This window comes from Tachypleus tridentatus, chromosome 2 (assembly GCF_004210375.1).
Source record: "Tachypleus tridentatus isolate NWPU-2018 chromosome 2, ASM421037v1, whole genome shotgun sequence".
In the NCBI taxonomy this organism is placed as follows: Eukaryota; Metazoa; Arthropoda; class Merostomata; order Xiphosura; family Limulidae; genus Tachypleus; species Tachypleus tridentatus.
This window is the reverse complement of record NC_134826.1, coordinates 81,035,445-81,048,821: the sequence shown is the minus strand read 5'-3', so window position 1 is coordinate 81,048,821 and position 13,377 is coordinate 81,035,445. Positions and strand designations below refer to the sequence as shown.

The window sequence follows — 13,377 nt, the reverse complement described above, 5'->3', positions numbered from 1 at the left end:
TAGCTCATTTTAAAGTTGTATTAATTTTTTGCACATTTCTCACAGAATTATTTTCATGATTTCCTAATAATTACCACCATACCATACAAAAAAACAAACTTCAATTTTCTTAAACGGTTGAACTAATTTTCAGTCAGAGTCAAAATTCATCTGCTGAGTAAACTGGAATTTTCAGCTGGATACTGATAATGTCCACACCGGTTTATAGAGTTAATGTTTATGATCATACATCTTTTATCAACACACACACACACACACACACACACACACACACACACTATATGAATACTGTCACCATATAACAGTTATTGTTTGTTGAATTTTGCATACACAACTGAACATTCTAAGAACATTACCAAAGATGTACAAACACCCAAAAAAACTAGGGAAATCCTAGTTTCTAATGATTAAACATGAGTTTTACAACCATTAAAAGCACTCCTGTTTCAAGAAAAGGAAGATTTCATTTCTAGGTTATTATTCATTTTACTGTAGTGATATTACCTTAAACTAACACACACTTTTAGCACAAGTATTAATTCAGAACAGATGTACAGATTTTAAGATATTACTAACATGAAATTTGATAGACCATTCATTACAATATATATAAGCTCAAGGTTTAGTATACATTTCCTAGAATGGTTAGGTTCTTATCTGCAGCAACAACTGACTAATCCCTCAAAGTAGTATATTTCTTCAAGACAGTGGCTACAAGTATGGTTAACAACATCCAGCATTAGCTAAGGGACTTCTAGAATGTTCGCTCTGACCACTGAGAAAGACTTATCTCAACAGAGCAAAACCATATACATCATTTGTATGATGTAGGCCAAGGATAAATCAGGTTAATTATCTTGAAAAGCATGTCGACTTACATATCAATTACCATCACATTATTCTCCCCACCACAAGAGAGCTTAGCAACGTATAGTGAACATAACGATATCGACCCTGAAGCATAAAACATCTACCTACAACGTTTGCTAACGTCATACGTGCAGACATTTCCTTATATTAGAAAACATTTCAAAAATACCGAGTAAAAGCTTAACCTCACTCTCAGCACTTGTAGGTGGTTGTAATTTATTTTAATGGTAGTTTTATTACATAAATGACCCCTACATTTCATTTAAACTGCTTCAAGACTTATCCATCTCGCTTTAGATAAACTTGTAATTGACGGTAAACTACTGTAACTTATACGCACATTAAAGCTAGGTATACATAACTATTTCATATTCGACAGTTTATTCACTACAACTACCAAGAAGGGTACTCCTTTGCATCGATCCACATTCATTACAATATCTCGGAAACAAAAGGTAAATCATGGAACTGAACGAACCTGCTGTTCAAATCCTGTTTAACGCCCTCTTTGTCTTGGAATGTCACCTGTGGATGGAAAAAGTGGTTCAACATGAAAGAACTATGGTATCCATTTGATTAGTTACCACTATTCCTGAAAAACCAAATAATACACAAATATAACACTAATAAACAGTTCGTCGCCTGAAAATAATTTAAACACTTTCTTTCGTATCTGTTTTATGTTGGTATTTTAACCCAAGCATTTCCTACAAAAGAAACGACGTTAGCAAAATAAAGTTTTTATTTTAAACATTATCACCACTCGTTTCTAAACTACTGCAATCTTCCAAAACCGGCCTATACAATTAGATAGAAAACTTTGGCGTTCGATTTATCGTTTGTCCGGAACAAACATGACCCAATATTAAGTTTCGTCAAATTACGAAACAATCGCTATAATAAGTAAAATACTACGACATGATTATTCATGTTTCAGACACAAAAAGAAACTGCTGGTTATATCACCCGGGTCAGATAATCTTCCCTCGCACCGACATTGTAGTGGTGGTGATCAACATCACTGTTATTCAAACGTTTCCCTTCAGCGGAAAAAAATACCTCACAAAAAACCTACCGAATCTACTCCACCCTCCTTCGCTTGGCATCGTAAAGAAGCAAAATAAACCTAACCAAAATCGGCAGGAAAGTGAATAATGTGTTTTGATGCGATTTGCATTTTGGACCAAACCGTGAAGCACACTTTAGTTACCTTAATGAAGTTTTAGCATACAAATAAATATATTAAAGTATATTTTAATTACTCTAATTCTTTATACAATACTAAATATAAAGCCCAATCTATCGTTTACGTCACCACCTGTTACTAATTTACACTAGTTTCCGCCTCCATCAGAAATAATCCCCGTCGTCTTTTCCGATTCGCCCTGGTTAGGGGTTAGTTTGTTTTCAATTTCGTGCAAAGCTACACGAGGGCTATCTGCGCTAGCCGTCCCTAATTTAGCAGTGTAAGACTAGAGGGAAGGCAGCTAGTCATCACCACTCACCGCCAACTCTTGGATTACTCTTTTACCAACGAATAGTGGGATTAACCATAACATTATAATGCCCCACGGCTGAAAGGGCGAGCATGTTTGGTGTGACGGGAACCCGCAACTCTCGAATTACAAATCAAGTGCCTTAACCATCTGGCCATGCCTGACCACCCTGGTTTAGGGTTACAATTTTAAATGTTCAATTTTTTTTTCTAATATAGGATCACTGCAAAAAAATATAACGGCTTTTAAAGAACATTTCTATCTTAAAAAATCACACTACTGCGTACTCGTGAGCTAAAAGATAATGTTGTATAAAAATTAAAATAATTTTGTTAAATATATCAGGTCATCCCATAAGTAATGGCCGAAAATTTAATACAGAAAGTTCATCATCATTTCTTTCTTTGTAAAAGGCTTTAATGACTAAAGTATGTAGTAGGAAGTGTATAAAAATGTTCAGACAAATAAAAGAAACTAATCCAACCCTACCTTTTCATATCATTAATTAAATAAACCCTTATGAAGATGGATTTTTCTGAGGAGCACATTAGGCATATAATGCTTTATGAGTTTAAAAAAAAGCAATAGTGTAGCAAAAACTAGACGAAACATTCAAGGTGTTTATGATGCAGAGTCTCTCAATGAAAGAAAATGTCGAAGGTAGTTTGCGAAGTTCAGTTCAGGTGACTATAGATTAAGTGATGTGCCATGTTCAGGTCGGTCTATTGAGTTTAATGATCACTTGTTGAAAATTGTGCTGTAACAGTTGAACTAGCACAGAAACTTAATTCCATTAAACCCATTCAACATTTCGCCGTCATCTGAAACAGCTTGGAAAGGTGTCAAAACTTAGAAAATGGGTCCCCCATATTTGACAGAAGCCAACCTTAGAGCAAGAGTGGACCATTTGCACTTCTCTGCACTCTCGCGAACGTTACTCACCTTTTTTGGACAGGTTAATGACTGGAGATGAAAAATGGATACACTTTAAAAACGTTAAGAGCCGCAGACAATGGCTCAGTGCAGGTACTGTGGCTAAATCAAGCCCAAAATGGACCTCCACCCTAGGAAAGTCTTGTTAAGCGTTTGGTGGGATATTGTTGGTGTGATCTATTTTGAGTTGCTGCCATTCAATGTAACGATTACATCAGACTTCTATTGTCAACAGTTAGAAAGCTTGAATGTTGCACTGAAAGATTGAAGAGCTAGACTGGAAAAAACATCCACATCCTCCTTTTTCTCCAGGCCTTGCCCAATCTGATTACCATGTATTCCAAAGTTTGCAGAACTATGTTGACGGAAAAAGCTTGAAACCCGTGATGTCAAACTACCTTTTCTACATTATTTCCCTCCAAATCACACGAATTTTATAGAAGTGGCATTCAGAAGCTTGTGAATCGCTGACAGTAAGTTATTAATAATAACAGAACACACATTATTAATTAAATAAAATTGAAAGCGTTTGAAATCATTTCCCTTTTTCTGAACCCAAAATCAGACATTACTTAAGGGATGACCCGATACATTAGTAAAACAGAAAACTGTTGGAACATCGGAATGGATCGAATTCTCTCTTCTTCTATTCCGTGGATCTTCATATTCCGTTATTAACGTGTCAATTGCCGCTTCAAATTAAGTCATTTTCTATAATTAAATGTCTTGTATTTTAAATATCAAATAAGATTCGTACTGTCGCAGCATGGCTTTACACGAGAAGAATGATTTAACTCCAGGTTTCCTATACGATTACGTGTTAAAAATACTAGATACAGATCAAATTTAAACTTCGCTATATTACTGAACACCTTTATAGATCTTTTAGTGAGGATGGAATAACATTGGAGAAATATATTTCTTGGAACAAATGTACTAAAATGTTCACAAAATACATCAACATCAACTTGACTAAATTATTAAGCCAACCTGTTGCTATAACACCTTTGGGGTCTTCAAGAATAAACATAACTACCAAAACGCGAGAAACTGCAATATCAAAGTTCTACTTATACTGACGTTAATATTTTTTTTAAAATTAAAAGTAAATGAAATCACCACAAACTTTTGTCTCCATTTTTTTTTTGAGTAACAGAAAAACTTGAGTGCAGAACGTTTTGGTCTTTGTGAGGAGAAAATGTAAAATCCCAAAATTATCAGTATGAAACGTTAATCGCACTTTCAAGAACGATGTAATATGTTCGTGCTATTTGTCTTGTTTTTGAATTTCGCGCAAAGCTACATGTGAACTATTTGCGCTAGCCGTTCCTAATTTAACAATGAAAGACAAAAGGGAAAACAGTCATCAACATCCACCGACTACTCTTGGGGTACTCTTTCACCAACGAACAGTGGAATTGACCGTTACATTATAACAACCCCACTCCTGAAAGGGCAAAAATGTTTGATTGGACGGGGATTCGAACTCACGACCCTAATATTGCGAGTTAAGCGCCCCAGCCAACTGGCCATGCTAAAGGTAATGGCTATGATCACCAGGCGCTATTGCTCGACACAGAAATTTTCTTCAATGAAGTACGAACATATTAACCAATTACACTGCACAACAAAGTTTTTGCTTCTTGAACACTGCTGGGTGTTCCTTATAGATTTTTGGCTGCTGATCACGAAAAACACATGCAAATTTGCCCATCACGTATCGTTTCATCGAAATCTTCAGTTTCACCAGGACATTGCTACAGTGGAAAAACGATATCAGGGCAACTGGAATCCGTCAATGCTTGCTGACTACTGTTGGACATTGCAAAGTGATGCACCGGACATTAAATACAAACGAAAATCAGGAGCAAAACACTTCTAATTATGTTGTACGTAATAGCGTATTAGAAACAAACGTAATTAAATATGTTATTGCCGGTAAACATTCAACTGTCTGTATCTCAGAGTTCCTTCGTAATGAAGCAAAACCAAAACTATATTTGTGCATACCCACCAGGTACCTGTCACAATCAGCAAAAACTTTTCAGGAAGCAACACTTTTCAAAAAAAATTGTTGTGCAGTGTTATAAGACTACATGCTCTGACAAACCTTTTTCACACACACTATATTTAACACTGATTTCTAATATCATTTGGAGATTATTAAAAAAACAAAGAATTACAAAAGTCCATCCAGTAAACTGTCTGGAATATAAAAAAAACTTTAGAGGTACGTGGTCAAACAGCAATGTTTTAATTTCAATTTGCGAGATCATCTTTCTCAAAAGGTAACTGGAAGATTGTAGACCTTAGCTTGAGACAATTTCCAATAATTATTTATTTTTTGTCATATATTTGGCTTCTTCGCAATGACTTTACTGAGTTGGAGAGATCATTTAACAAAATTAACAGCACGTCTCTAGAAATTTCTATTGCTTGTTGTTTTGTTTATTTGTTGTTAAACACAAAAGCACTCAATGGGTTATCTGTGCCATGCTCTCCAAGCTCTCAGAATTACCGCTCAGTCCACTGGGATCACACTGATGTCAAAAACTCACGTGATCTATAGTTTACTCCGCAACACTGGACGTCACAAGTGCCTCCTTACATAGTGTTACGTGACGTCGTAAATCAACTTACAGATATGGATAATGATAGATATATCGATAATCTGAAGAGACGTATACCTTTTCCCGAAAGCGATATTTACGCCACTGACCACACGTAAGGATTTGCCAGAGGGATGGCTGTTAACTAAGAATTAAAAGGGAATGTTTAACGTCACATGCAAGATCTTCAATTCCCTTAAGAAAGCTGTGGTAGGTATCTTTAATATTGCACTGTAGAATAGTCGAAAATCGTCGTAAATTCGATATGATAGTAATGTCATCGTTCCGCCATGACTTGCATCTGTATTAGCATATCAACACGATTTTTATCACGTGCGATTAATCAGCTACATAATAGGAATCCTTCCATTAAGCTTTATCGTACTTCTAATGCTAGGCAACCTTCGTTAAGTACTTGTCCAAGAGAAGTCGTAATATAAAAGTGCCTCAATATCTATTACAAGTACTTATGGTCATTTCTAGATACATACAATTACTCAACAGAAATACCGAAAAAGTTATACGAGAGGTACACCATCCCTACTACAATACGAGTTTACGTTTGTTTAGTAATTAAAATAACCATTGCTATAAAATGTTCGTCTAACCTTCTTACAACTTAGATTTAAGAAACGTTTTACTGATTAAAATTGTTACAAATTAGTAACATATTAGTTTTCCCTTTAACGAAACTAAGCAGTTGGACATGATATTTTTTTTAAATAAACCTCTACGTTATAGAAGCGCCAGGTCTCATAAAAAAGTTATAATTCCAATGTGGATTATACATGAATTATTATAATGAAGTAAATCTAGTTTTCAGCGTATCCAGTGTTGTATACATTATGTAGAGTTAGTAAATATAAGATCATGAATAACACATACAGACACTGCCTACAACACAAATAACACTAACATTTAAAACGTTAAGGTCTAACAGTTGGATAAACTTTGCCATATATACATTACAGGATCGAAAGAAACGACTAACACAGTATCGGTGCAGGACTAATCAGAAATAGGATGTTCTATTTCTGTCAGAATATTCTCGACCACTACAGTATAGAACGGGAATAAGTGGCAGAGATGTCAAAACATAAGATGGCGATAGTACGTTTTGATATAGCACTTCTAACATGAGCGTCCACAAGTGGGAATTAGTGGGGGAGCAAGGATTATCAACGATTGCCTTCCCGCAGTTGTAGCTTTGGTATCATTTTATGGTCTTTAATATTTATGTAAAAACGGCACGTTTGGATTGAGAATTTGTTTTTACGTAGAGAAGCGAACAACGTTTCGACCTTCATCGGTCATCGTCAGGTTCACAAAGAAAGAGGTAACTGACCGGAAGCTGACCACATGTTTGAAACGGGTTGTGTAACTGTGTGTTGGAATGTAAAGGGCGTACTTAGATGTTTGAATATATAATTTTATATTATTTATTTTATTACTATTATTTATTATATTCGCTCCTTTACGTAATAGATTTTCTCAACCGAAACGAGCCGTTTTTACATATGTATTTTTTCTACAAGTGGGTTTTCTCGACATCGCTGGTCGGTCTTTAATATTATTATTTCTTTAGAATGCATTCACAAAGAACTATCTTTTTCGAAACAGAAGCTGGGACAAATACGACACTGTTCTCAACACCTATCACAAGTACTTCCTGTTGAATATCTTGAAGTGAAAATACAATAACAAGTACATGTTGCATGACGTATGGAATAATAGACCCGCAACTGTTCAGTCTGGTTACACACTTGAGCCACTACGTTTTCATACAGACGGGATTATTAAGAACAGGTTATGCAAGTCAACTCGTTGAGGAAAAACAATCTTGACAGAAGGAATTATGTGGACTTAATAAACTCTTAACACAACTATGTCAACTTAAGAAAAAAATTAACTTTACCATTACTCAGAAATACCATTAACGTTGTAAACACATTTTTCTAAACTATTAATGCATTAAAGTGCTTCAGAGTCCATTACAACGCCTCTGACAACATATAAAACAGAATATTAAAAACATATATATTGTAACTATTTAGATTACGTTCAACTGACGCTACACATAGGAATCCAGTTATTTCATCTTTTGGGCCAGTTTTTAAGTTCTTTACTGTGTATTATAGCAACCACCGATATAAACTTATTCAGTATAATGTAATAATACGTGTGAACAAAACCGGTTTTGAACAGTATAAAATCAAGTCAGTAATAGGAGTGTTAAGCAACGGAAATTACGCTTGTTTCGTGTTAAACGCGAAGCTGAATATCAGGCAGTTTATGAAAGTATGTTTGTTTGTTTTGAACTTCGCTCAAAGCTACACGAAGGCTATCTGCGCTAGTCGTCCCTAATGTAGCAGTTTAAGATTAGAAGAAAAGCAAACAGTCATCACCACCCACCACCAACTTTTGGGTTACTGTTTTACCAACGAACGGTGGGTTTGACCGTCAAAATTATATAACGCCCCTACGGCTGAAAGGGCGAGCATGTTTGAGGGGACAAAGATTCGAACCCGCGACCCTCAGATTTCGAGTCAAGCGCCCTAATCACCAAGCCGTGCCGGGCAGTTTATGAGAGAAAAATGACTCTGGATATCAAAAATGCTAATTTCGTGCGATGATAAAGGTGGAAATTTATATTATCGATGTAAATTAGCATTTAGCAGGAAGAAGAAGAAGAATCTGACATTACCCAGAATTCAGTTAAAACATGTTGCATACAATGCGATACTAAAAAGCTGAAAAATCAGTTTAATATAAAACAAAACTAGTACGTTGTTAACGGGCCTGTATTACCATGCATGTATGATTATGATGTTTCAAATTACGTAGTTATTACGCGGTCATAACCGTCAGCAATTAATCAACATGATGAAAGTATGTTTTAGCTAAAAATAAAGAGTCTTCAACAAGTCATGTCTAATGAAATATATTTTCACGTTCTGAATTACAGCAAATGGCTTTTGGTTCGTGTACAAATTTCAATAGAACTGGTGTCTACAAAGCATGCCAACTCCGATTCAAAGAAATAAGCGTTATTCAGTAAAAAACAGCACGATATACAAGTCGATTAATCGAAACACGTGTTATTTGTTTATTAACGAAGCCAAAGAAACGTGCTTACGACCTCCCGCCATGAAGAATCCTTTATGATACTTTTATTACTGACCAGCCACGTACTAAATTGCAATATCAATACTAAGTAGCAGGTAGAGATACTGGACACTGCTACGAATTTTTTCAAACAATAGATACAAATGAAAATAGAGAAAATAATAAACTGACAAATTAATGAACACAAAAAATGCGAGGCATATTTTTTTGCAAAAGTAAAACAACATTTTACTGATTTTTACATTAAATGTAAACTTAAAAACAAATTGTGAGTATTTATGTTTTCAATACCTTAAAGGTGAATTTTCAACAATTTAATAATTGCCTTAGAAACTGTACTTTGCCATATTTTTAAACACTTTAGTTTTTGAGTAAAAAATGAAACATAATATGCGGGTCGTCGAACTCAAGTTCCTCTCGGTTGTTTGGCTGTTTCCGTGACGTTTTACAACTATGACATAATAGTTGCCAAACACGCTTCGTTGCGCGTCGACCATTTTGTTCCTTTCAGTGCTGGTGTTTTATGTAAATCTATCGGTGCTTTTTTCGGATTACATACTTTGTGAGACTAGTTTTTGTCTTGATATTGCTACTTTGTTTGTTTTAGTATAACTTGGTTTACTGCGTTGCTTATGGTTGTAAAAACAGTTCGGCTTTGGGCAAAAGCTTCTTTTCGTTTCCATGCAAGGAAAAGGAACTGGCAAGGTGGCGACAGTGGGTGCGGATGGTCAATAAGAAGAACTGGACTTCTTCACACCATGCAAAGCTTTGTCAAGATCACTTTAAACGCTCATGTTTTGTGTCGGATCCCACTGTTTTGGATTCCGTGGGTTTCAAGCCAGGCAGGTTGAGACTGAAAAACCATCAGTAGTAAACAGGATCGTCCCCACCATCTTTCCTTGTGTAGAGCTGAGGAATGATCTCAGCCTGCAGCGTACAGTTTCCACCTCTCTGAAGCCATCCCTTGCCATCACGAAAAGAACAAACTTAAAGGTATGTGTGAAGTATAAAGCGATAAACAATAACTAGTATAATATAATAATTTAAAAAGTAGAAGTTCTTGAAGAATGTAACTAAACATACGCATTTCACATTCATCAGCGTGTTTTGCATTTGTGGAACATGAAAGTCAGTGAAGCCTTGATTTCTTAGTCTAGACAGTGAAAAAATCTATCCCAAATAGAGTATATTCCAAGTTTAAAACCTGGTAGGTCATTCTGTAGAAGTTTTTGTATTATTTTTACATATGAAAAAGTTTGAAGAATACCATTTTTCAAAGTTAACATTTCAAGATAAATTGAAATAAGACTATGTCTTGAACATGTTGAAGTAATCAAGTACATGTTATGTATTAAAAAAAAAACATTGTAGGCTTGTAAACAATCAAATGTAAACTCCATAACATATTTCCATAACTCATCATCATGAAATAATCTTAACAAAGCACTTTGACATTGTCATATTAAATGTAAATTTCATAAACCTCATAAAGCATGTTGTTTTAATATATAATCTTATTTCTTCAGTATCACTCACAGTTCCGCTACTCTCGCTCGTGGAACTGTCCTCATCACTAGAACTTGTCAGATCTGTGTCAAAAGTAACTGTTCTAGGCTCGTTCAGAGTAGGTTCCAATTGATATGGTGCTGCTCGACACTGTTCAGAACACAAAGTCAAAAGAGACTCCGCCTCTGTTTCTCCGTATGCACTGGCCATGTTTATTTACATTCAACGCGCTGGCATTGGCGGTTTGTTTGGCAACTATTACGTCACAGTACTTTTCCTAGCGGCAAACGTAAAAACCAAAACGTTCGGATTGCCGCTCGAAAAGGGCTCTTTCTGCACCAAGTTCTATGTTTCATTTATTAGCACATATTTTTTATAAAAAATGTGAACCTGCAAAATTAATCAGTATGAGTAGTTATATTAACTGCAAAGTTTTCTTTTTTTCTGTAAAATTCACCTTTAAACATATTTGATAACATTCAGTAAATATATAACGCTATTTATACAGATACAGTCGGGCAATGTCACATCTAAACCATTTAATTCAATATATATGCCCCAGTCAGGCTTTGGACTTTCACTATAGATGTTTAACAATGATTAGAAACGGTCAAGCAAGAAACTGGTCAGCTATCTTTGGACAAAGATTCACCTAGTCTTTATAGTGACCCTTCTGTTTGAAAAGTAAATAAACGAGGCAAAGTTCATATACTTTTACTATTAGTTCTCTTTATGCTCTGTCAACGTGTAACATTAGGGATAAGATGGTGTAGGTCACAAACATCTTACACGTAGGTTTTGTTAGTTAAAAAAATCTATAAATGTTAATCAATCAAAACAATATCAAAATGTTAGAAAACGATTACTCAACTTTGATATGAAAGAAAAAATGTGAATCAAGAAAAACATGCATTTTCACAGCATGCCACTGAATTATAACCTTCGGTTAGAATGGCAGCTCTCGTAACCTCGAATGGTACAGAAGCAGTTCATTAAATGTACGATTAATTTTGCTGAATTTCTTCTCGTTACTTGGACTTTAAATTATAAAATTGGACTTTATTTATTAGCAAACTTTAAACACTTAGTTTCTACGTTACAAATATCTGGAAAAAGTTGTATGGAAAAATCAATCTATTTACTACATTTGTATTAGATTATTCAATAACAATGGAAAAATTACATACAAAATTGATGTTTACATGGATTTAAATGAAATAATTCAATGATGTTGGGGAAATGTGCATTACCATATTGAACATTCTAAATCCTTGTGATATCTCTAAAGTAATGATGATGGTTACGTTACACAATTTGTGTTGAATGTGTTTTAAAACAAAATTATTAACAGCAAATAATTCAAAATAAGGAAGGTATGTTGAAGTGTACCAACTTTTTTTTTTTATTCACAATAAGAGAGTCTCATATTAAAAGAATTTGGGCACCACAGTTCTAATTAATATTCGAAACATTGCTTTGCCCCTACTAAATGATTTTCGTACTTACTGATAACTGAACCTATGATTTATTCCCACTAAGCCTCTCCATTTGGTAGTATTTGAAATTATGTTTTGCAAGAAATATTGCCTAACAGTCCGTCCTTACGTTTTGTGGACATGGTCAGTGGAAAGTAATTGGGAAGAATCGTATACAACTCTTCTACTTGGTGGTATTCGATATCAGGATAATTATTTTCTATCAGTGATATTCAACATTATACTGTTGATCTTTCCAAATTATTTTTGCTTTAGTTCATTTTATTGAAGATCATGCTGGTGCTCCCACTAAAGCTTATTTTTTTTCCTATTTGATAATATTCTACATAACACTATCACTTCTACTTAAGATAATATTCTACATAACACTATCACTTCTACTTAAGCCTTCTTTCTGCTTGGTTCTATTCAACATTACACTGCTACTCGCACTTAAAGCTTTTTTTTTTCTCTCTCTCTCTCTCTCTCTTTGGCTCTATTCAAAACACCAAAGAAGAGAAGTATCCAGTAAATAAACACTGTTTAATGTATGCTGACCCCTTTCAGTACAGAAACACGAATGTGGACAGAAATGTTTACATTACACAAATTGAAAACAGTTGGTGTACGAAGTGTCGTCATTACTTTCTGGGAACCAAGCATCACTAACACAATATTTACTATGTCTTTACTATAGTATACAAGAGGGTCTACTCGTATGTTTGTTCAGGCCTTACATATTACACTTAGGTAAGAAAAAACACTGTTATTGACATATTTTGCATAAATATCAATTTTGAAATTAATGTACTCTTTCATAATTGTTTACGTATTTTACAATGAATTGTCAATAGCGGAACAATATATTTTATACAAGCGACAATATACGTATAGATTTCTTAACTACCATTTATTTCCCCTCCCCTTTCAAGCGGCTCAGTGGTAAGCCTGGGTTTTTCGATACCAGTGCTAGATGCAGCACAGACAAACCACAGTATAGCTTTGTCCTTAAATGCACAAACAAAATACTATTTACTTAATATCAATACATTATGATAATTAGTTGTATGCGTACAAAATGTTAGGTAAGTAGAGAACTGAATCCCTGAATGCAATGAAGAACACTACAAGTACAGTTAGTTTTTAGCAAAAGTCACAAACACTTACTTCAAAATGACTATTTCCTACGATACAATAATCTAGATAATTATGAAAAATTAGTGTAGCATGAATAAAGAGGAGGCTGGCACGGCTGCCAATGTGTTCCGAGTAAATTACAATGGGGAAAAATAATGTCAAAGTTTGGGGTCGTTATAAACAAAATTGATAATGTTATCAAATATTAAATATTTTAAATAGTGT

General features: G+C 34.6%; 1 protein-coding gene across 6 annotated transcripts in view; it reads right to left on the bottom strand.

Moving 5' to 3' along the window:
- Positions 1 to 13,377, bottom strand: part of LOC143244340 (uncharacterized) — a 191,352-nt gene that overhangs the window by 48,173 nt on the left and 129,802 nt on the right. For all 6 annotated transcript variants that reach the window (XM_076488824.1, XM_076488823.1, XM_076488825.1 and 3 more), the window contains one exon: positions 1,349 to 1,395. In XM_076488824.1, coding sequence (XP_076344939.1) covers positions 1,349 to 1,395 — 47 coding nt within the window. The remainder of the gene's footprint in view (positions 1 to 1,348; positions 1,396 to 13,377) is intronic.